Source organism: Euprymna scolopes, chromosome 13, assembly GCF_053919585.1.
Source record: "Euprymna scolopes isolate OS-2025 chromosome 13, ASM5391958v1, whole genome shotgun sequence".
Lineage (NCBI taxonomy): Eukaryota > Metazoa > Mollusca > Cephalopoda > Sepiida > Sepiolidae > Euprymna > Euprymna scolopes.
In genome coordinates, this window is record NC_136494.1 from 52,681,962 (window position 1) to 52,708,992 (window position 27,031).

The following is a 27,031-nucleotide window of genomic DNA, read 5'->3' on the forward strand; positions in this document are numbered from 1 at the left end:
TTTTATTCTATATTTCGCGGTATCACGTGGCAAACTCTGCGGCTACTTTTCCAATTTTGAACACTCTTCCGCTGTCTTCTCTTGAAAATGGACTAATAAGTCTGAAATATATTGAGATTTATATCACCATTGAATACAACAGAAAAAAAAAATTACTGTTGTTTAGAGTTAAAATTTGTGTGAAAAAGAAAAAACGAACAACAAAAAAAAGAACTTTATTTCTTTTGTTTGCATTTAATTTTACTCTATATAAAAAAAAATCTTGCATTGTTCTTGGCTTTTAATTTTACCTTATAATATATATATATATATATATATATATATATATATATATATACATTATCTGCCCATTTTTTTAATTATATATAGGTATGGTATACTAAATTTTACTAACATTCACAAAAAAATCATCACTTCAATTTTTATAAAAATCAGTATGTGTCCAATATGCATTTAATTAATAAAAACATATTTCATTTTATATTCTCTTTTAATTTTTTGTATTATTCTAATTAAAAGGAAGACATTGCTTAAATTCTGTTTTTGTTTTTGTTTTTTTGCATTTGAAAGTCCTAACAATGTTATGTCCACAGCATTTCTTTACTTTCGTTAGGATGTTCATATTTTATTAAAAAAAAAAAGAATGTGTCAATTTTCACACTGTGGGGTATATGGTTAGAAAAGAAGAAGAAAAAAAAAAGAAACGTACCGGGCGTATCTGCATCGCTCTTTGGGAAAGAAGAAGGAAAGGATGGCCAGCGCATTTGTATACGCAAAGGGCATCTTGGGAAGGCAGAGCATGATGGGAGAAGCTATTTTTCCCCCTGTCTCTTCCTTTTTTTCTAGATAGGAGGATATAAAAGCTGGGAAAAGTTCCCTGGGGTGGGGAGAGAAAAGAGTCGTGAACATCTCTTGAAAAGAATTTCGTATTGCTGACGTCCGGATTGTGCAGTGTGACATTGGTGTCGAGAGGCCAGGTGTGGTCGATTGAAAAAGAAGAGGGCAGAAACGTGCTGTTGTCGAGAGAGTGACTCACTCCTTCCCGAACCCCAGAACCGAATCCTGATGATAACGCTAGACACACATTGCATCATTTTTCTATTTCCTCTTCCTTTTCTTCATTTTCACTCCCTATTTTACATTTTCATTTTTATCATCCCGAGTAACGACCCATCACATCCTCATTTATTATTATTGTGAATCACTTCCGGTGTTAGTCTACATAAATTTGCAATAATTTGATCAAATCGCTAATTTTTACTAATTTTATTTTAAACTGTACAATATAGCCTATTACATCATCAAATAAATCTTCATAAAAATAATCATTTTATTTAAAAAATAAATTTAATATTTTAACAAAACAAAATTATATAACATTATTTGGTTTTCTAATATTTTAAAATTAACTTTAGGAAATAATGTTTTCAAAGATGTGATTAAGTATCTTCTATCCTAAATTCACACCGACCACGCAACACATTGATTTCAGACTTTACAACAATCGGCAATAACCTCGAGCATTGCAGGAAATTGTATCATTTAAATCTTGTCACTTCATTGGTTGATTGCTTTAACATTGTTTTAATTACAACCTTTCTCATTGGTTGATTTGAATTTTTACCCGCAAGTGTGGGCATGTTTAAACTGAAAACTTGAGTCAGAGCAAATTTTTCATGCATGATGGACTCATTTTTAATATTCTTATTAATTTAAGGGCTTTGGTGCTCAATATTGTCATTGTATCTTTGAGACAATTTAACATACTAAGTTAGATGTTCTTTTCTTGGCGTAATATCGTCTTTCTAATCAGCAAAGAATGTTGATTTTGGTTTTACCTCTTCGACGGAATTATTCACCTTTTTCTATTGGAACATTGTTTAAATGAACCTAAAGCCATGGATTAATGATAATCTTCTCAGAAGATTTTACCTGCTACTTCTTATGTAGTCTTAACTACCAGGCTCGGCTGAGCAGCAAAATGATGCAACATAATTTTGCACTTTTCAATGTTGTGTTTATTCTAAATACAAAATGTAATATGATATTTATTCAATCACTACATCTGCTTATAATTAAATTTTTAAAAACATTATTTATGAATTTTATCAATGTATATTTCGATCTTATAATAATTATTCCTATCACAACTTTGCAATGATCCTATGATTTATTAAAACATCCGGTTAGCCATCGAATCTTGTAGCGATTCAAAAATACATGGAGTAATTCAAACGAACGCTAAATGGCATATAATTCAAATAGCTTACTCTCTTTTTTCTCTACTTCGTTTGGATATATTTTCTTCTTCACTTTCTAAAGCAAGAAGTCTTTTACAGAAACGTGTTAGCTCAAAGTATTCCCAACGAATAAAAATCGTTTCAAACCCCAAAAGTAAAATGTGTCCACATAAAAGCCTTCTTCATCTTGCGCACAGATTCTTACATACGAACGACATATGAACAGAAACAAATTGCTACTCACTGCTATACATGTAGTAACAAGAACAATGTAAACCAACGCACACACATACACAATGCCACACTGCCAAATACTCACATGCGTATATTACTTACATGCGATGCACAGATTATTCACACTATGAATATATCAGGTTGAGAAGAAAGGTCTTGTGGAATTTTAAATTTTGATTTCAAATGATGTATTTTTAAATAAGTTTTCGTTATAATACCTTTACTTTACATATCATTTTAAAGGCCGTTTTTTGCTCTATCTAATTGTTTAAATTTCAATCGTTTTCAAACAATTATGTCTTCTTTTCAGAATGTTTAATTCAAGATAAAAAAAAGCAAATTCGCATAATTTTCTTTTTTTAATTCAAGCTAGGCCGAAAAGCTGCTGAAACAGCTTGTGATATTAACGAAGCGTTTGGCTCATGAGCCATTACTGAATGCACAGCACAATGGTGGTTTAAGAAATTTTCATGTAGCGACAAAATTCTTGAAGATGATGAGCATAATGTTTGGCTATCAGATGTTGTTGACAATGATCAATTAAGAGCCTTAGTTGAAGTCAATACACGCACAACTGTTCAAGGACTTGCTCCTGAGTTCGACGTAATATATACAATGATTTCCAACAAAAATCGTTTGTATAATTACAACTTTATTCAGCATCAAAATTAGAATTCTGTCAATTTTTTTTTCATAGATTAAGGGTTCTTCTCATCAGCATATATAAAATTTTATCAAAGTTCAGAAATTTGATTGAATAAAGTTGTTATACAAGAAATGTGCGTACATGTAGTAGACTTATTAGAATTATTTAATTCAGAAACTTGATTTGAATATTTCAAATTCTATCTTATATGTTTTCAATATATTAAAATTTACCCTCTTAATATGTATATTTATATAAAACATGATCTGAAACTGAATATTTATTTATATATATATATACTAGCATGGGCGCCCGGCGCTGCCCGGGTGTTTGGATGTGTATATTGAGCAAAAAAAAAAAAAGTGGTAGTAGGAAGGCAGGCCCGAACCCGTACCGCAAAGGAGGAAAAGAACGGGGTAAAACCTAATGTTTATGCTGTTATGACCACCGACAAACCGGAAGCGACATTTTAAAAAAGTAAGGCTAGACAATCTAAAGGCGAGGATAACTTTAAAAAATATCGGCGAAAAAAGTGACCCCCCCCCTGTAGAAAAGTGTCTAGTTGAAGGGGAAGATATTAATGTTTTTAGCCAATTTTTCGACATTTGTCATATGAAAGATCGAACTTTAAAAAAATACAGATCTTGGTAAAATCCATCGCCTCTATTGAAAGTTTAAGGCAGACATGCAAACATACATACATACATACATACATTTATATATTAGTAACTAAAAATTTTCGATCCAAACTGATGAAAAAGCTTGCCCTATCTCTGAATACCCTTTATGTAAAATTTCAAATATTTAGACCAGAAATTGTCTGATTAATTTGGAAGCGATCGCAGAGGTCAATTTTTTTAAAACTTTAACCCCTATTATGACCCCTCAAAATTTATTGTTTTGGACTCAAATCAAGTTATTAAGTTAGATCCATGTCCAAGTAACCTATATCTAAAATTTCAAGTGTGTAGACCTAAAATTGTCAGAGGAGTTTGGTAGAGTTCTCAAAGGTCAAATCGTTGAACTTTGACCCCTTAAATCGCCAAATTTCTGGCCAAAAACCGATCACATCGATTTTCCCAAATCTCAGTAACCTGTATATCAAATTTCGAGTCTGTAGACTAAAAATTGACAGAGTTATTGCGTAGGGAAGTGTACACAGATACACAGACACAGACACTTTCACTTTTATATATATATATATATATATATATATATATATATATATATATATATATATATATATATATATATAATTTTATTCTTTTTCTTGGGAAAATTACTTTTGGGGAAAACATTGCGGTGAGATGCGTAATTTGGTGGTATTTGTTTTCGAGAAGCATTTTTGAACTTCATGATATTGCTGGAGTTATTATTGTCCAGGAGCATCCGATTCGTCTCTTTGTAACTGCGCAATGCCACTTTAAATTCACTGAAATTTATTAGTTTGTCTTTTTGCGTTATAACAGTTGTAAATGGTTTAAAATTGGCTGGTCCCTTGAGGGTTATTGATATCAACAAGCTATCGCTTATTATTTCACCTGGGAGTTTTAAGGCATTGGCGGTTATTTCTGTCCTTATCGGTAATATCTTATCTGCCCTAGTCGGTAATAGTTTCATCCTCATTACGTTTTAGAGACGTTAGTTGTGTAAATAGGGATATAATTTACGGTTTCCCTTTTGATAAATAATGTGCTCTTAATATGTTCAATGCTTTCCATCCATCATTCAAGGCATCTCTTATAATCAGAGACAGACTTCTATCGTCTAAGCATTGAATCAGTTATGCAAAAACAGTCGCGTTCTTTTCGAGAAATTCGGGGTCGTTAGGATTCTCTGTTGGAGATTGTATCACTTTGTTTAGTTTTAAAATCCTTAGATACCCCAGAAATTTTACCTGCCACAATTTGAATTTAGATTCCGAACGGCCAAAGAAAAGACAATGGTTGGGCGCATAACCTGTTAAGTGTTGAGACATTGTGTTGAACAAAGATGGTGGTGAAGAAACAGTGCAGTCCCGATAGTGAGTGTTAAGTAATTACTAGTAACAAAGATAGCAGCGAAGAATCAAATGTGGTTCGTGACGTAGACAACAGCGAACTGATTGAATCCAAAATTCGACAATTTTTATAGTAACTTTGGAAGCTTTTTATTGGTTGGTTATTATAACTTGTGGTTATAAAAACGATCGTCAAAATCATTGGAGTCAAAAACATTTAACAGTTATTAATAATAATAATCAAACTTTTGAAGTTAAAGCTCAATCAATGTTAATTTTTTAACAACAGAGAATATATAACTAAACAATAGAATGCTAAATACTAATGATCACTTCTTTATTTTTCAAAGCATCCATATAATATTACGAACCATATAATATTATATCCATATAATATTATATCCATATAATATTATATCCATATAATATTATATCCATATAATATTATATCCATATAATATTACGAACCATTTTGTTTTAACAGGAACAATCGAATCTCATTTTAATGATACCATTTCTGTTTTTGTAGTTCTTTAATTTTTTTTAGTTAAAAAGTAGAAGGTTTTCCTTTTGGAATGACCCCCCTCGCATGGCAAAGCGTGTTCTAAACGCCCATGCACAGGCATCGTTCATCGCTGGCTAAAGTGCATTGAGAAAGGATGGAAAATGTGGAAAAATAAATTTTGGAGTACAAAAGGCTGCTCGTTTTAATTATGCTTCTCCTATCTTCGTTTTTCGTAGCATTTCAACTTTTTGAGTTAAAAAAATTTGGAAACTTAATTTTTGGAACAACTCTCATATATATATCTATATATCTATACAAGTGAACGTGTCTGTCTGTCTGTCTGTGAACATTTCCCTACGCAATAACTCTGTCAAATTTTAGTCTAAAGACTCGAAATTTGATATACAAGGTACTGAGATTTGGGAAAATCGATGTGATCGGGGTTCGGACAGAAATTTGGCGGTTATGGGGTCAAAGTTCAACGATTTGACGTTTGAAAACTCTACCAAACTCCTCCGACAATTTTGGTTTAAACACTTGAAATTTTAGATATAGGTTCCTTGGACATGAATCTAACTTAATAACTTGATTTGAGCCCAAAACAATAAATGTTAAGGGGTCATAATAGGGGTCAAATTAAAAAAAATTGACCGTTTCTTTTTCTTTTTTTGTTTTTTCTATTTTGAGTTGTTCATGTGTAGACGAAACGGTCTGTAAAGTTATATGAACTTTTTGAAAAATGAATAAAGAAATCGTCATTGGAGTTTAACATTCTATTATTTATTAATTTTGTTGTCTCAGGGCCAGATGTTAGGCGTTTGTGGCAGTGTTGGATCTGGAAAAAGTTCCTTGATATCTGCGATCCTTGGAAGAGTAAGTTAATCTTTTTATATTTTTATATCAAATAATATCAACAGATATAATAAGATAACATTAAATATAAGTTATATAATAAGATAACATTAAATATAAGGTATATAATAAGATAACATTAAATATAAGGTATATAATAAGATAACATTAAATATAAGTTATATAATAAGATAACATTAAATATAAGTTATATAATAAGATAACATTAAATATAAGGTATATAATAAGATAACATTAAATATAAGGTATATAATAAGATAACATTAAATATAAGTTATATAATAAGATAACATTAAATATAAGTTATATAATAAGATAACATTAAATATAAGGTATATAATAAGATAACATTAAATATAAGGTATATAATAAGATAAGAATAAATATAAGTTATATAATAAGATAACATTAAATATAAGTTATATAATAAGATAACATTAACTATAAGTTATATAATAAGATAACATTAAATATAAGTTATATAATAAGATAACATTAAATATAAGGTATATAATAAGATAACATTAAATATAAGTTATATAATAAGATAACATTAAATATGAGTTATATAATAAGATAACATTAAATATAAGTTATATAATAAGATAACATTAAATATAAGTTATATAATAAGATAACATTAAATATAAGTTATATAATAAGATAACATTAAATATAAGTTATATAATAAGATAACATTAAATATAAGTTATATAATAAGATAACATTAAATATAAGGTATATAATAAGATAACATTAAATATAAGGTATATAATAAGATAACATTAAATATAAGGTATATAATAAGATAACATTAAATATAAGGTATATAAGATAACATTAAATATAAGTTATATAATAAGATAACATTAAATATAAGTTATATAATAAGATAACATTAAATATAAGGTATATAATAAGATAACATTAAATATAAGGTATATAATAAGATAACATTAAATATAAGTTATATAATAAGATAACATTAAATATAAGTTATATAATAAGATAACATTAAATATAAGTTATATAATAAGATAACATTAAATATAAGGTATATAATAAGATAACATTAAATATAAGTTATATAATAAGATAATATTAAATATGAGTTATATAATAAGATAACATTAAATATAAGGTATATAATAAGATAACATTAAATATAAGTTATATAATAAGATAACATTAAATATGAGTTATATAATAAGATAACATTAAATATAAGGTATATAATAAGATAACATTAAATATAAGGTATATAATAAGATAACATTAAATATAAGTTATATAATAAGATAACATTAAATATAAGTTATATAATAAGATAACATTAAATATAAGTTATATAATAAGATAACATTAAATATAAGTTATATAATAAGATAACATTAAATATAAGTTATAATTTAATGTTCATTCTGTAGATCATTTAAATTATCTTTTTAAATGAAAAAAAAAATTAGATTTTTTTAAAAAGTATTTTGTTGTCAAACTAGTCAGCTTGTTGATAATTTATTTATACCTTTCATTTGCTTATTAATTCACTTATTTTGGAACTTGGATGATCATACGATTGTTTGATCGGATTATTTTAAAGCTTTTTTGATATTGCTAATCATTCTTCATATCAGTTAAACCACGGTGTGCTCATTTACAGAATGATTCTAAGCAGGCTGATTGAAATTTCAAAACCAAAAACATTGTCTATGCAATTATTCAAGCGAGATCCGTTTTGATCACTAATTATTTAGTCGCTTCATTTAAATAAAAAGGGTAGTTGTGCAGAATTTGGACTAAGTGGCCGCTCAGCTTTGCTCGGAACATAACGTCATGCGCTCGGGTTTGACTATAATCTGACGTAAGACGCCAATCAATGTGCGGCAAAGGAGCAGACAACCTTTAAAAAAATATTGGGAAAAATAAATAAATAAATCAACGAAACCAGCCGGGAGTTTCTCGACAGTTATCTTTTCGAGTTTATGTGAAGACAGAAATTTTGTAATGATCCTATTGTCTCTTCTTAAACGATATATCAGAAAGCTACCAATAGGTTGGGTTGGCGAAGTTTCTTCCACATCTGCTGTTTCTTTTCGCCGACATTGTCTGATGCGATCATAGAAAAGTCTACCTGATCCCAAGAGAATATCCCGGCTGTCTTAATTTAATTGTAGTAAAAAAAATCGGTTGCCCAGCCCCATCCTACAGGAAAAAGAAAATGTTCATGAAAACAAAAAAACAATAGCAACAAACAAAAAGATTACTTTATATAAGTTACAAAAGAAAAGAAAAAAATACAAAAAAATACATGAAAAACACATATAAGTGCATTTTTTTATAACCTTTGTTAAAAAATATATGAAAACACACAAAAAATTGGTTTTCTTATTAGTTTTGTTCAATTTTGTTTGACCCCCCCCCCAAAAAAAAAATGGTTTTCTTATTAGTTTTGTTCAATTTTGTTTGACCCAAAAAAAAGTGGTTGAAAAAAAATTACATCTTATTTCTTTTTTCACTTAAAAAATTGTTACAAGGATAAAACAGAAATTGTTATGGTAAGTCTTTGTTTCTTTTTTATTTTCACTATTTTTATATTTTTTCTGGTGATTTTATCATATTTAAATATTTTCTTCAGTATTTTTCTTGAGTAGCGTTGTTATGCTTTGATAATCGGGAAAGCTGGCAGTTGACATCATGATCTAAGCAAAGCCAAGCAGCCAGTTAGTTACGTCTGGTTCTAAATTCTGCACAAATAGCAAAAATGTGTAAACATGAATTTTAGTGTTCGAAACATGTTTAGAAATTAAAATAGTTTTTGCTAAATTCCTTTGATATAAATTATTTATTTATGTTATAAAGAAAACATAATTCTTTAAGTTACACACTTTTCAAATTTTTTAATTATCTAAGCAGTCAATCTGTAACAGAGTGCAGACGTATGTATGGCAGGTGTATTTAAATGCGGAGCCGTGTGCAAAGTGATGTCACAGTGAGGAAGAAAAGACAAAGATATAAAAAGAACGTGTCCACAGACCGAGAATGACGTTGGAGAAGATCATGATCACGTTAGACACACATAAGTGACGTCGCATCTGTAACGAGAAGTCACGCGTGGTGGGAGAAAGAAGAATAAAGGTCTTTTATTAAAATCTGAAACAGCGAATTGAAGTTCTTTTTTCTTCTTTTCTTATGTTCCTTGCAACGGAGTCTACAACGTGTTGGATTCCTACATTTAACACGTCTGTAAATGTATGTACAGTTAAAAATCTGTTTATAGTTTTTAGTTTCAATTTCAATCAGCCTCTCAAGAATCAGCTTGTAAGTGTAAAATATGGATGCATATTTGTGAGTTGGTCCTGATTAAACCGATCATCTTAAATAATAATTTTATATTTTCTTTGGGAAAGTTGAATTTATAGTGAAGAAGATTATAGAATCAACTGAACAATTGAACAATCATTTGAACAAATGCTAAACCTTTTGTGATATTTTTTATTTTCTAAATGTATTTCTTATAACATTAATAACAATAATAATCGTTTTCAATGCTAAGAAATTAACCTTTGAGCATTTAACATTTAACATTATAAAAAGAGAGAAAATTAAGTTTGCTCAAGGACGCAATACATTCGCAAGCTATTTAATCTATGGAAACATTTTATTTGTACTAAATTTTAGGGTTACATTGACTATTATAATAATGAAAATAAAATGTTTTGATAAAGATTAACAATAAAAGCCATGCAAAACCGAGTGATACACATTGTGGGGCAAACTCAGCAAATTTTCATTTTCATTTTTTTCAAATTTTTATTTGACCAAATGTGAATTTTGATTTCTAATTTTTGTGATTTATTGAGTTGTTATCCTAAATTTACGATGTAAACATGTTGATACAACTGTCCATGTTAAATCACTGAAATTGTGAATAGGCAGTATTAAAATAGATAACTATTCAGGAATATTCGGGTGTTGTATTGTTTTAACGGGTGGGGTCTACTTATTTCGACATTACTTTCAGTCATGCTGGACATAAGCTATGCTGATTCAGGAGAGATATGGTAGGGGATTCCACAACCCTTGTTTCATGATAAACTCCCTATGTAGGCACCTTTACAGGGAATATCCACTGTCTCGCGATACTGAATGGTAGCCTCTCTCTATCATAAATATAAATATCAGATAAATAAATATCAGATTCGTTTTCAATGCTAAGAAATTAACCTTTGAGCATTTAACATTTAACATTATAAAAAGAGAGAAAATTAAGTTTGCTCAAGGACGCAATACATTCGCAAGCTATTTAATCTATGGAAACATTTTATTTGTACTAAATTTTAGGGTTACATTGACTATTATAATAATGAAAATAAAATGTTTTGATAAAGAAATTATCGAAGAGGAAACAGCAAATTAAAATAGTTGGGCTGGTAGCTTCACCTCTGCTTGTTGTATATTAGGACTTTGTTCAGGTGTCTATTGTATTTAAATCTTTTGAAAATTTCAAACCAGGTATTTTAGTTAATCAATGAACATTACCGAAGATTGAACTCATGCTCACTGTTTTTTTTTTGTTTTGCTTTTTTACATCACCAATTATCAAGGCCCAGAGACCACTCGAGGATAAGGGTTAAGAGTGTACAGTAGTCAATTGGACAATATAGTAATCGTTAGTAATGGAAATTCGGTAAATTTGTTAACTTAAGTGGAACGGCTCATCAAAAACTTGTTTACGTTGGACTTGAAGACAATCAGATTGTAGTCATCTGGAAAGCAAGAAAACGGAAAACAGTTCCACAGGCGTGCAGTTCTAAGAAAGAAGCTTTGTTCATGGAATTTACGCTTAAGTTTAGGCACAGATAAAGAGTGGGGGAAATTATTGATAGTGTTTTCAGCTAAGCGAGTGTTTCTTGTAAAAGTTTATACTCTTGCCTGGAAATGAATAAATAATAGTTGTCATCTTCATGATAATATTTTTTATCTTCAGGATAATAGTTTTTATCATAATGATAATAGTTTGTATCTCTATAATAATAGTTGCTATCCTTATGATAATCGTAATAACTGTTATGTTCATTATAATAGTTGTTAAGTTCATGATAACCGTAGTTATCTACACAATAATAGTTTTTATTTTCATCATAGCAGTAGTTATTTTCATGATAATATTTATCTTCATGATAATATTTTTTATCTTCATGATAATATTTGTCTTAATGGAAATAGTAATCTAAATATAATAGTCTTATCTTCATGATAGTAAGTTTTATCTTCATTCTTAATGAAAATTTTCTCAGTCAACTGTTGCTGAAGTACTTTTGAGATGCAAACATAAGAAATTTGTTTTTTTCTCAAAATGTTCACAACCATTGCGTAAAAATTTCATCAATCTATAATTGCACTAAAATTTTAACTGTACTTATGTGACACCTGCATTAGCAAGAATTTGCAAAAATAAATGTCAGCCTTTATTAGCTATTTTAACATTTTCTACGATCTTTTTTCAAATTATTATTATTTGTTCTTATTGTTGTCACTGTTATTTGAAATTCATAAAAAAACTTATTTGATGTCAGATGAACCTTTTGTCAGGCAAAATATCCAAGAAAGGAACTGTCGCCTATGTTCCCCAACAAGCTTGGATCATGAATGCTTCAGCGCAAGAGAACATTTTATTGGGTCTACCATTTGACAAGGAAAGGTAAGTGAAAATATAAGTAATACGTTTTGTAAAATCTGTGGGAACGATTTTGTGGTTAGATTTGCAAGTCATTCATGATCACATGATATAAAGATATATAAATACATTTATTAGCTGAAGAACTTTGCAGACATAAGCAAGTTTTGTGACAATGTATGCAGTTCAGCTGTTGGGCAGAAAAAGTTAAAAATTATTCAGATACTTTTTATGCAGAAAATTTAGGTAAAGTTGACACTTTGAAAAACATATTGACTGTCAATTTGTGTTTCCTTTCTGTTTTAAAATCTTACTAAAACATTTCTCAACATATTTTATTAAACCTATGTTGTTATAATAAGCTCTAATCCCTATTTTGTTTAATTGAGCTTTTACATCTGGTAAAGATTATTATATAGATATTAGAAGCCTAATATCTATATTACTTTTGAGTTTATTGTATTGATTAACCCTGTAAACTTAATTATACCACCACTTTTTTAAACTCCAAGCTCCCTCTTGGTTGAGCTCTTTTTTCTTTTTTTTTATCTCACCTAGATATGTTCGAAAAGAAACACATTCCCCTCTATTTTAAAAATATCCCCATTGAATAAATTTTTAAATACTTCAAAATGTGTGTATGTGGGGTGGGGGCGACTTTTCATTTTTTTTTATGATTTGCTTTGAAAGGTCTCACCATTAAATATTACTTAATCAGTTAATTATTATTTCGTGATATTTTTAAGGCATACGCATACGAGTAAACTCGGATGGACACTCCTTCCTTGTATTTTTTTTTCGTTTTTTTTCTTTTGCTTTAAAATTTTTTTTAACAGATTACACCCCACTTACATAAAGGATTTTTCATTTAATCTAATGGCAATGATGTTAAGACCTTTATTATCCAATGTATTCCGTATTGTTTTCTCTGGTCGCCATGTTTATTTTTGTGTATGCGTGCATTCAATTTTTTGCATGCACACGAAATTGCTTACTGTTTTCACTGGTCGCCACGTTTGTTTTTGCGCGTTTATACATGAATTCTGTATTCTCACTTGCACTTTTATGCATTAATTCTGTATACTCACTATTCCATAAGTAACTATAACATATACTGACCCAACAGGTCGCAGGTAGTTTAGTATATATATATATATATATATATATATATATATATATATATATATATACTAGCTGTACCCTGCCACGCGTTGCTCTGGCTCAATTTGGTGTAATGGAAAATTCTAATAAAAAGAGAAAATGCATGTTTCTTATATTCTTAGTACAGCAATCCACTCCAAAAAGTTTTTAAAAAAAGGCGAAAATGAAAAAAATGGTACTCTTGCAGAATTGGATCCTGATCCTCGGGATTACCGTCAATTATGGCTTGGGCTCGACCAACAATCAGTGGATGAAGCTGAACGTAGCAAAAATGTTGAAACGCTAAATGTTTTTTTGTTTTTTTTGTTTTCTGTATACAAAAATGTGAGTTAGTAATTAATATTTGAGTGATGGGGAGGGGGGGTTACTATACACAGATTCGAAAAAGTTGTCCAAAAACAAATAAATGAAAGCAAAGGTAAGGTAAGTTACGTTTCTACCTAACTGGATAATTGTTTAGTGTTTTTATGTAATGTAAAATGTTTAATCGGCTGGAAAAACAGAAATGGTTGCAGACTCTGTTGAATACGTTAAGTTTGGGAAAGTAAGTTGAAAACTAAAAACTATACAATACAGTGTACAAACCCACCGAATATATGTTACCATGACATAGGCTGACATAATCGGTTGGTTTGTGACAGTATTTTGTATAATTTTTTAATTTTAACTCACTTTCTCAAACTTAACGTAATCAACAGTGTCTGCCACCATTTGCATCTTTCAAATACACCGATAAACACTGTTTTGCGAGCCGACTAAACGTTACATAAAATGAAAATGGTTTGTATTAACAGATACAAAGAAGTTGTCAAAAAATGAATATATAACAAATAAATGTTATCAAAGGCAAGAAAAGTAAATGTTCTACCTAACTGGATAAGATTGCAGTGTTTTTATGTAATGTATGTTTAATCGGTTCAAAAACATGCAGTGTTTATCGGTATATTTGAAAAATACAAATGGCGGCAGACTGTATCGAACACATTAAGTTTGGGGAAATATTGGGAAAATGAGTTTAAACTAAAAAACTATACAAAATACTGTTAGGAACTCACTCAATATATGTTACTGTGACGTAGGCTGACATATAATCAGTGGTTTTAAACTTTTGCTCGATACAGGTGACGACTTTTAAGAGTCCCTTTTAGTGATTACCTGGTTTGAAGATATTATACAACTAAACGGCAAATCTGCCCCAAAAATCCGGTAAGTAAAATAATACCGGATTTTTGGGGCAGATTTGCCGTTTAGTTGTATAATAGTGGCCAGAAAGTGGGTGCTCATTCTAAGTTAAATTTACATTGAAAAGTGATCACCCACTTTTCGAAAAAGTAATTTCTGCATATCATGAAAACTTTCTTTTTGCAACGGAAACGGTTTGCAGATTCGTTTTTAGTACACTGAAATCTACAATAAAATATTTCCTTATATATGAACATGAGACACCTGAGAGAGGGGCATTTTCTGTGTGTGGGGGCGGCCGCCAAAACACCACCCGCCCCTCCAACCAATTTAAACAGGTAATTTTAAAGAATTTTCCAAGGGTAGAAAGAAAGCTCCCCCCCCTAAAAAAAATCGTGGCCACAAAGTGGGTGATCATTTTACGTTAAATTATTATGGAAAAGTGATCCTTCACTTTTTTAAACTAACATTTCTTCATATCTTGGAAACTACTCGTTTGCCTTAATTATAAACGTTATTTTCGTTTTCAGCGACTCTGAAAACCTATAAGAGTGGTAATTTTAAAGGAATTTTCGAGGGTGGCGTAATTCTTCATATTTACCTTCTTTTTTTTTTTTCGAATAACGTAAGAAATTAAGAATTAGGCAAACTTATTTTAGGTAAGCTTCGCCAGGAAAATTTTTAAAAATAAAAAATTAAGATAAACAAATGGTGCTAGTGCATTTATCAATCCGCACTATTTTTTAAATCGTATTTCCAAGTTTAATTAAAGTGTCTATTTAATGGATGCAGAGCATATATAGTGCAAAATTTTGTTGAAAATTCAAAGACTCACGTTTTCTTTTTTATAACCTTCGTTTATTTTCTGGATTTTTTTCCATTACATCTGTTTCATTAGTGGGAAGGGAATTTTACGATTTATGTGTCCATAAAAATATCCTGTTCCCACCAACTTCTTCAGATGTTTTTCCATTAGATTTTTACAACAAAAGGTATATTTTAACATGCTGAACATCGTATTTGGGTAAAAAGACTTCCAAAGCCATGCTTCCTGACTTCCGCCATCTTTTTGTGTTATGTGAAGATAGTTTTCCGTTTTAACCCGTAGTTTCGTATTTTTATTTTTTATTTATTTTTATTTATTTATTATTTATTTTTGTTTTAATCCCCCCTTTTTTGCCTTCCCTATTTGTTTTTTCCAATTATCGTATAATTTTATTTCTACATTTACGTGTGTTTATTTTAATATTCCATTTTTTGCTTCTAATCCCTCTGTTTTAAGGGGTGGTCACTCTCATGGTATTAGTTTTTATATCAAGGATTACCTCCCTTGCAGCTTTTATCTTTCCTTATATTATACGTTTAGTTTTTACTACATTTTTTTGTTTCCTAATCTGCTCTAGTATGTGAAATTTAGTATCTATTTCTGTGCAAACATCCGTGTATTACGTCTAGTTGTTTGTTTAATAATCTTTCTTTTGATATCAGTATATGGTATGCTTCTAATATACATAGGTTGCATCTTTTCGATTTGCTCGGTTTATATTTTTCTCGATGTTTGATTATTGACCATTTTAATTTATATTCAGTTTTATTTTTCTTTAATTCCTTAATCCATACCGCTAAAATGGTTGAGTTTTTCTTGTTTTTTTTTTTCGGTTGTTTTCGTTATTACTATTGGTTCTGTTTCTATTTTTGTTATTGTAATTGTCACTATTGTTATGATCCTTTCTACTGTTGTTTTCATCTTTATCTACATTGTTGTTGTTTTCGTTATTTGTGGTGTTCTTTTCTTTCTCAGTTTCATTTTTAAACGATGCTAGGTGATTATGATATCTGTCCTTAAAGCAAGTTCCGATGCTCCCCAGATATACTTTAGTTTCATTATTTGTTATAACTTCACATTTGTATACTACGTTTGAAGTTAAACAGCGTCCCCCCCATTGGACATTCAGTAAGATCCCGGCAGTTACAATCTTTTACGTTGTTAGATTTACTTTCTGTCCTATCTCTATTTTTCAAAAATTTGTTTAATTTTGTGTTATTTGAGGCAATTATGTTATTTGTTAAGTTAGCAGATGTTGAGCAGGATAGCTTAACAGAGTTTTTGTTAATTATCTTACTTAGTTTACTATCTTGCAGGAAATTGTTTTCTATAATTTGGTAAAATTCCCTCAGGATGTTATTTTTCATGTGATGGCTGAACAGTGGATTAAACCACGTCTGGCTCTTTCTTCTATTTTTCTTTTTAACTTCTCTTTCGGTTTTATTATGGTCTATCTTTTCATTTTTCTTTTTTGTGTTTATTGTATGTTTTATTTTTTCATTAGTTTTGCTCTTTTTTTTCCTTTTTTTTATTTCCTCATCAACATGTTGTAAGATATTACATTTGCATTGTTTATTGTTCTTTCTGTACCTATGTTATTGTTTTGAGTTTCATTAACAAATTTAATTTGTTCTTTAGATCCTGATCTAGCTAAGGCTTGGTTGTAATAGTCCTTGTTTTTATTGAATAATTCTTCATTTGTGATATTTTGGATATTCTTTTTGAGATGCTAGGTATAAGTGCTTTATCCATACTATTCGGATGGTTAGACTTGTGATCTGTGTAGAATAACGTTTGGTTGAGTTTATGGTAGGGTTCATAGGAGTTGTTGTCTAGATTCAGGGTTATGTCTAAGAAGTTTACACATTTATGGTTTGGGTCTATTGTTATATCTAGGTTCATTTTACTGAAGAATTGTTTAATTTTTTGTTTGTTTTTTTTCAAATAACCTATTTGTTGAGTTCATCTAGAATAATGCATCATCCCGGTATAGTCCTCCTCTTAGTCCTGGAATCTTTTTATATAGTTCATTTATACTGATACCAAAAGAAGAATTATTAAACAAACGACTAGATGTAAAATGTTTGCACAGAAATAGATACTAAATTTCACATACTAGAGCAGATTAGGGGGGGGGGTGAAGTAGGAAAACTAAATGTATAATATAAGGAAAGTTAAAAGCTGCAAGGGAGGTAATCCTTTATATAAAAACTGATACCATGAGAGTGACCTCCCCTTTAAACAGAGGGATCAGAAGCAAAAAATGGAATATTTAAATAAACACACGTAAATGTAGAAATAAAATTATAAGGTAATTGGAAAAACAAATAGGGAAGGAAAAAGGGGGAATTAAAACAAAAATAAATAATAAATAAATAAAAAATAGATAAAAAATAAAAATACGAAACTACGGGTTAAAACGGAAAACTATCTTCACATAACACAAAAAGATGGCGGAAGTGTGGAAGCATGGCTTTGGAAGTCTTTTTACCCAAATACGATGTTCAACATGTTAAAAATATATCTTTTGTTATAAAAAATCTAATGGAAAAACATCTGAAGAAGTTGGTGGGGACAAGATATTTTTATGGGTACATAAATTGTAAAATTGCCTTCCCACTAATGAAACAGCTGTAATGGAAAAAAATCCAGAAAATAAACGAAGGTTATAAAAAAGAAAATGTGAGTCTTTGAATTTTCAACGAAATTTTGCACTATATATATATATATATATATATATATATATATATATATATATATATATATATATATATATATATATATACTTCTTATTTATATTCAAACAAACATTTTTTAATATCACACAATGATGACAAGGTTTTAGTCAATTAGTTATGAATAACTAAATATTAGTTATTCATAACTATTTGACCGAAATATTGTTATCATTGGGTAGTGATATTAAAAAATGCTCATGTAAACATAAAAAAAGTATATCTTGCTTTATTTATCATTGAGCACTCTTATATAAACCTCATTAAATTCATTGGTCTTTATCTTTGAATATTTTTATCCTGGACACTGGACAACAATTTTTTTTTACTTTTTGAATGTTGTCTACATTTCTACAACTGATTTGGGGTATTTTTGCTCTGTTGAAATAGGAAATGGCCTAGTTTCTCTCCATCAAATCAGGTTTTTGTGCTAAGTTGATTTGTAAAAAATCAGATCTTGTGACAAAATCGATAACATTTTTTGTGGCATTATCAGCTGATTTTTATCAACGCATATATATGTTTTTAAGAGAAAAATGTTTTGCAAGCAACATATATTGATCACCTGATAGAAACATCGATTACTGTAAACTGAATGGTGGGTATTGATAAAAGTACATGTAAATTGTATGTTGCTTCATCATTGTTCAAACTTCAGGGTTTAAACATCCTTTTCTTTAAACTCTTGTAAGTCTCAACAGCAAGGAGGTCTCTTTTCTGATTCCAACAGTAGTCAACCATCATAACTGCATCCCACCGACCCTGATGCCTAGTCTCCACCTCTTTCAGATCCTGATGGAATCTCTTTCCCTGCTCATCACTCATTGAACCCAGGTTCTCAGGAAATAGGTCCGTATGTGAAAATATGTAGTGTATCTCAACGCTCATGTTGCAACCCAGATTTATGAAAGCAATCAGCATGTTGTTGATGAGATCTGCATAGTTTCTGGCCTTATTGTTGCCATTTTTTTAAGTTTCTGGCCTTATTGTTGCCATTTTTTAAAAGTTTCTGGCCTTATTGTTGCCATTTTTTTAAGGGGTTGGTTAATTAAAAAAAATTTTTTTTAGGGCTCCGTTGCACATTACCCTTACCATAAAACCTCTTCACAGCCGGACAACACCGGGTACCCCTGCTTGTAAGAGATAAGGGGAATTTTATACCTGTGTGTGTTTTAATGTGTCTGTTCTGATTAATGTATGGAGGTGTACTCATGCATATGTATGTATGTATGTATGTATGTATGTATGTATATTGTATGAGTGTGTTCAGCATTTTGTTTGTTTGCGTGTTAATATTAAGCTCTGTTCAATTCAGGAATGAATTTTGTTATGAAATTTTTTCCTGTGTGAGTAAGTAGAAGTAATTGTCGGTTTAGAAGATTGGTATTATTTTGAAGTTATTACCACTGCATGCATTTACGTGTTGTAAAACATATAGCAGTCTGTTTTCTGCGATTTCATGTTACTATTATCTAAGTCCACTCTGTTGCTGAGGTTTTTGGTGGCGCCTATGTAGGATTTGTCACATGCTGTGCGTTTTAATACATACAGTGCATTTCTGGAGGTGCAGTTTAGGCCTTTTTTTTTTTTTTTTTTTGAATGTTTGTGTTGGATTTTTGAATGTGTATGTGTTTCCTTCTATCATTATGTCACAAACTCTATATTGCTGTTTATTGCATTTTCTAACTCCTTCTGTAGTGTGTTGATTGAGTTTTGATGAGGTTAGAATATATTTTAGGTTTTAGGGTTGGCGTTTGCTTTTTATTATTTTTCGTTGTTTTAAGTATTTTGTTTAGTTTGTCCTTTTTGGCTGAGAAGGATAAGGTTTTTTGTTATATGATTTTGTTATCATTATCATTTTGTTAAGTAATTAAGGATGACAATTCAAGTTAAATAAACTTCACTAAATCATCAAATCAATTAAAAAAATATCTCTTTAAGCTATGGCATTTCAAAACCTAATGCTTGAGATCAGAAGAAAGAATAGCTAAGTTTATATATACTAAGAAGCTGGCATAAGGGCATTTGTTTAGAAATAAAGATACTCTCTATGTATATAGAACCAGAAAATATAGTTAAAATAGAACATAAATAAGATAGAATAGATGGAGACATATATAAAATAATAGAAAACATAGAGATATATATATATATAAAAGAAGATACAAAAATACATGTCAAGCATAGTAAAAACAAATACAAAAGAAAAAAGCAAGTTGAGAATTTTAAAATAAAATGCTAAGATAACTCCCCACTGTGAACAGGTGTACTCAGTGTGTAATCTGCGAATTAACAGACAGGGAATTTCTACTACTATATATAAAGAGGTATATTTTATTTATAAAGAAAATTCGATCAAATTCCCCAAATTAAACGTAAATATCATTGCATCTGACAATTCGACATTTTATTCTTACTAAACAGTCATTTACATACATGTTCAATTTGTACTTGACATTTTATCTAGTCTGTTAATTCTTTCAGTAGCTCACTCTTTGGAAGATTCACTATTTATTTTCATTGGATAATCAATATAAATTATTATAATATTAGAACACTGTATTTCTTCCAAATCGAAAAATCAAAATGGCGTCTGTAATCACTGTACATGTAATCATTCTCTTCTAATAGTACATTAGGACTACGTTTTAAGAATTAAATTCAAGCACTTATTATATTGTAATTCATGGGAATTCAAACATCATTTTGAAAACTTTAAACTTTCGTTTGGATATTTCTTTGTGACCAAGTGGAATTCAAAATTGATTTATGCATGACTAACGAAGCTATACTAATTAAATTTAAGTTATTAATATAGATATTCATTTAAAAAAATCTATTCACAAAAAAATAAAAATAAATAAAAACATCACACTATCTCAAAAGTTCTGAACAAATATTCATTAACAATATTCCTGGGCAACTTCGTGTAGATACAATATCTAAACATAACTATTGAATATTATAAAAGGCATCTGATACATTTACAATTTATAATATTTTTTTCTTCTTTTTAACAATGAATATATATTTATTTTAAAAATGTCTTGTACGTGTATATCTGCTGAAAGAATCAAACGTCTCCAAAATTCAATCATGTGTCTTGCTTCTAAGCTAAACAACCCAGCGAACAAACCAATCCTTGTCATCTTTCTCATTCGTATCTGCTAATTTTCTTCTTATTTTCATTTAGATTGATTGACATAATTTCAAACCAAATCACTGTTTCAGATATGATCAGGTTGTTGACATTTGCTGCTTAAAAGAAGATTTTCATCTTATTGGAGATGAGTCAGAAGTAAGTGATTTATTGATTTCTAATAACAATTCCAAAATCTTAATCAAAATTAGTTAATGAAAATAAGGAATTCTTTTAACGAAACGACTTTTAACTTGCTGTAATATACAGTTACATCATTGGAGTTCATAATAATCATATTCGGTTTAATGTGCACTTTTACGTGCATTGATCGGCTTTTAGAAATCAACTTTCAAACTAACCTATTTCTGTTTATATCTTTGTTTATACCACTTTCTCTCAAATCTATTCTTATCACTTTTTCCTGTGTTTTCCTTGGGACATCCCCCACCAACTACCTCAGCTGTCCAATATCTACTAATTCACGAACTCTCATCTAGTATTTCAATGTGACTAAACCAACGACGTCTCCTTTTCTATACTATCCAAATTTAATCTTCCTCTGGGAAAATAAGATATAAGTGTGTCTTCAATACTCACATTGAATCATTCTCATATCATTTCTCTGCATGCAACGCCTATTTTCAACCCTCACTAACGAGGTTTCACTTCCTTAAATTGTCATATTTCGTACACATGCCTCAACATATAAAATCTACAGTAGGTTCTTTGATATGACAGGGGCGCATTCAAAATGAATGTTTCTCTTTAGAGTACAATTGAAATATGGTACTTGACTTTTGAATTTTAAACTTTAATTCAAGCCATAAAAAATAATTTTATAAAATCAACAATAGGTTCTCTACAGTGCAATGTAGACTACAATGTATTGTGAACTAAGTCACTGCGATGAGTCCACAACTAGAGCAGGCAATCTATCAATTTCATTGAAAAATGGGTGATTTCACCAATTTTGATGAAAATAAATGTAAAACATTCGGCGATCATCATTCGATCCCAGACAACGTCGAGTCACCCTGCTAGAGTTAGAATAATTTGCAAACAGTTGTTGAAATTTCAAGTGGTAAGATGTAAAGTGCTATATTTTATATACTAATGTCTATAATGATTAACTTATAGAGCAGTACTTATGCAACTTAACTATTTAAAATGTAAATAGCTCAAACAGATTTTCACACACAGAAATAGTAAGCTCATATTGTTTCTCACAGTATTAATGCATCAATGAGCACAATAGAGGCATCGTAATTGGAACTCAGGATAGCTGATTCCATTCTGTGATGGTAGCCATTAGTCCAATAACTCACCTCCCCATAAAACGAATGTATTGCATTTGAATTGATTCTAAAATCAATTAAATTGCAGCATAGTTCTGATCTGATCTGACTGGGTCACATTTCATCTATAATTATTTTTTATCCAGTCTTGTTTAAAGTTGAAAAACAAAAAAAAAAAGAAGAATTTATTTAATGCAAATTTCTCAAAATGGGAACACAATAAAACTTGCATATTATTCCTATGCAGGGAATAAAACACAGAGTTACAGATACCACAAAGAAAACAGCAAATACAAATACATCGTTTTTACAAACAAACACTGGCATAAAATACACTAGGAAAACTGTAAGCATTAAACCTGAACAGGTAGGGGAAGACTAAATATAATAATTTGAAAGGAATTTCATGTCGATTTCACATTTCACAAAACACCAAAAAATAAAGGTCTCTCAAATGAATTCTTAAAACTTGGCTAGGTTACCAAGGTATCCATATTTCAATATAGATAGAAACAAATCTTTCTGAATAAAAGCTCAGTGAATTGCATTCACTAACAACTTTTCTACAATCTAGAAGAGATGCATGTTCATTTAAAAGGCTATGATTTCAAAAGAAACCAAATTTTGCATTAAATAATCCTCTTTACTTTATTATTTAGCCTCTTTTGAATTATTTAGTCTCTTTTGAATTATTTAGTCTCTTTTGAATTATTTAGCCTCTTTTTAATTATTTAGCCTCTTTTTAATTATTTAGCCTCTTTTTAATTATTTAGCCTCTTTTGAATTATTTAGTCTCTTTGGAATTATTTAGTCTCTTTTGAATTATTTGGTCTCCTTTGAATTATTTAGCCTCTTTTGAATTATTTAGCCTCTTTTGAATTATTTAGCGTCTTTTGAATTATTTAGCCTCTTTTGAATTATTTAGTCTCTTTGGAATTATTTAGTCTCTTTTGAATTATTTGGTCTCCTTTGAATTATTTAGCCTCTTTTGAATTATTTAGCGTCTTTTGAATTATTTAGTCTCTTTTTAATTATTTAGTCTCTTTTGAATTTTTTAGCCTCTTTTGAATTCGTAATGTCAGTTCCATGAAGCATGCCTCCGGGCATATTCAAATTTCAAACAGTTTCATACAAAATAAAAAGTAAAAATATAAAAATTATAAATACACAAAATACAAAATGCAAGGTACATACAAGATACAAAACGAAAGTATAAAACTAAGGATTTACACAATTGTCAAAAAAAAATTGTAAAAAATATGTGTTATTTCATATTCATTTCCAGATTGGCGAAAGAGGCATGAATTTAAGTGGTGGTCAAAGACAAAGGATTGGACTTGCCCGAGCTGTGTACAGTGATGGCGACATTTACCTTCTGGATGATCCATTATCTGCTGTTGATGTTCATATTGGGAAGCAGATATTCGATCGTTGCATCAATACGTTTCTCAGAAATAAAACCGTCATATTTGTTACTCATCAACTTCAGGTTAATCATTTCATAAATATTTTCATCAATTCATATTTAAATGCATTGTTACATGTAGAAATGCAAGCATGTCATATTAAATTATTGAATTGGTGTTTTCCAAACTTTACCAAACATTTTATTAATTCTCTATGGCTTGTGGCTCATATTTTGTGTGCAAATATTTTTAATCAATGATTAATTAATTGCATGAATCAATTTCAAACTGTTTCATTATTAGTTAAGTATCTGATTTGCATATCTCGTAGATTTTGTTTTTGTTAAAATATTCTTATAGATTTAAGATTCATTTGGATTACTTTATCCTTTTTTTGTGGCAGTATTTGGAGTCATGTGATCATGTATTACTTTTAAAAGATGGAAGGATTTCTGAGCAAGGTTCTCATCAGTCATTAATGGCTGACCATTCTGAATATTGGGCACTTCTAGAATCATTCTATCAAGACTCAGACTTGGAGGAAAGGAAAAAAAATGAATGTAAGTTGATTATAAATTCTGGCAGCTTCATTTCAAGTTAAAAAAAAAAACATAACTGAAATTTAAAGAATCTTGCTTAATTAAAATCTGATAACTATGGATTAAATTCAATGCAAATCTGAAATATCTAAATTTTCAAATAGAGAGTTGATTCCATACTATGCTCCCTAGGACCCTTTAAGATACTTTAAATAAACTGAAATTTAATGAATATTCATAGATTGATGTCTAATACTTATTGTTAAAATTTTACAAATATCCGATGTATCTGAATGTTTTCATCCCGTTTTTCCCTTTGCATTATTAACAACCTTTACACCAAACGACTGTGTTCCAAAATTCATAATTAGTTTAAGAGTGAATATACATTTGTATAAACATGCGCACATACCTAACTTCATATAAAAAGAGATATTGCATTAAAGGATTCACATTGATGATGGCCTGTTTTAAATGAAATATATCCGTGTGTATCGATAAGTAAAATCAATACTAATATTAAAACAATGGAATTGTGGTTCTTTAGCTCCTTGTTTTGCATGAGGGAACTAACAAATTCTATGAATTATGTTTAAAAATGGTATATTTCTGTAAAAAACTGTAGTCAAGAAAAAGATTGAAATAACTATAATGTCAAAAATACACATTGAAATAAAAAAACATTTAAAAAATAAAATAATACATGAAATGAAATAAGAGTGGTAGACATGACAGTGACACCAGATACATTTGTGACAAAAAAGTTTCTTCAACATTACATGGAATGAAGAATGTCACTGTCAAAATATATAATGCTGAGTGTTATGCGGTTAGTATTTGAATAATTGACGAGGAAGACACAGTAACAGTTAATTAAATATGTATTAAAGAAAATATATGAAAGAGGTAATTGAACTATATCTTGGCTTACTGTTGGATTAAGGCTGATGACCAAACTCTCTGCATGTCCATCTCTGACTGTAAACCGGTCCTCATTACCAAAAAGTGACGTCATGGAATAGTTCATTATTCCAGGCAGTAAGGGTGCATCCCCAACACCCCCTTTCAAGCATTTTGTTTGTAAAAGCTGTTAGTACTTCTTTCATTTAGGATCGATAATTAGTGGATCGGTGACCTTTCTTTTCCGAATTGACCATTGTTGTTCAGGTGTTGTTTGAGGAGATTCGAAATCTTGAATATAGTGTTGATCGGTTCTTCGTCCAATGGTGGTGTATTGCAGGCGTCATCTGCACAGCATCTTAATTGGTTTTGTTGACGTTTATGTGTATGTTTTGGTTCTTGCACAATATATACCATATCGCTGACTCTGATCGTACATCCTAGAATGAGGTGTTATTTTTGTAACTTTAGAAGAAAACTCTCTCTCCTAGCATGAAACGTTTACTGGATATGCAAGTGGTCACTTGTGGTCTTGACTATTTTGGTAAGAGTTTGTCAAAAATGGATCTCACCTTCCATGCAAACATAGTTTCCACTGGTGAGGCCACTGTTGGGGTGTTAGGATTAGGTGTAATCCTATACACGTGTAGAAATTGTTGGAGGGTTTCATCTGTTGGGGTACCTTGAGCCTTCTTCGGCGCTCTTTTGAAAATGTTCACAAAGCATTCCTCCTGTCCATTCCATCTAAGGTGATATTAGGGAGTGGTGATGTGTTTAATTTAGAACATGTTGCAAAAACTCTGCAAACATAAACTGGGTTCCATTATCACTTATGATGCCGTCTGCTATACTGAAACGAGCAAACAGTTCATGTAGGAAATTTATTGTTGTCCCAGTTGTTGGTCTTTTGCACCTTAATATCTCAGGCCACTTGGTGTAGTTATCGACTAAGATTAAGTAATAGTGGTCGTCGAGTGGACCTACAAAGTCAATATGAATTCTAGACCACGGTTGGTTAGTCTTCTGCCAGGATTTGAATGTAATAGGTGGTACTTTTGCAGCAAAGGTGCAACCTGTGCAAAAGTCTATCATCTCCATTATGTCTTTGTTCATGTTAGACCAGTAGATGTAGCTTCTCATTAAGCTCTTCATTCGTTTTTTTTACAGGGTGTTCTGTGTGAAAATCCTGTGTGAAAATCTTGTGTGTGTTACATGATAAGGGCTGTCCCCTTTTCATGTAAGTATAAAAATAGAGAGATTTAGTTAAAATGAAAATGAAATAGCATAGACGAAATTCGAACCTCGTAATTTAGGTTTAGAAATAGATTACAAGAGAGAATTAGCAATGGAATGTGAAAACAAACTATTGTTTAGCTTAGAGATAAAATAGTTTCAAGAAAAGAATGTGCGTTGTCAATTCTGTTATGAAAATTCAATTGAAAGAATGCAACTACAAGATAATTTAATAAACATGTTTTTAACATATTGGAAATATAGGTTACTAGGAATATAGGTTAAAATTCCTTTTGTAAACAAAGGAAAAAGTTTTGGACACGCATTTCCAGAACACGTGAAAGAAGACACATGTTTTAACATGTGTATGACGTCATGGAAAATGGGAAGTTCTCGATATAGTTAGAAACTTTAGAGTTAAGCGAGGAGAAACTGTGG

General features: G+C 30.0%; 1 protein-coding gene across 4 annotated transcripts in view; it reads left to right on the forward strand.

Moving 5' to 3' along the window:
• The window catches only part of LOC145292023 (ATP-binding cassette sub-family C member 5-like), a 358,649-nt gene that overhangs the window by 265,881 nt on the left and 65,737 nt on the right, over positions 1-27,031 (forward strand). For all 4 annotated transcript variants that reach the window (XM_080138030.1, XM_080138031.1, XM_080138032.1 and 1 more), the window contains 5 exons: positions 6,426-6,497; positions 12,074-12,198; positions 21,310-21,376; positions 23,801-24,004; positions 24,325-24,481. In XM_080138030.1, the coding sequence (XP_079994156.1) occupies positions 6,426-6,497; positions 12,074-12,198; positions 21,310-21,376; positions 23,801-24,004; positions 24,325-24,481 (625 nt within the window). The remainder of the gene's footprint in view (positions 1-6,425; positions 6,498-12,073; positions 12,199-21,309; positions 21,377-23,800; positions 24,005-24,324; positions 24,482-27,031) is intronic.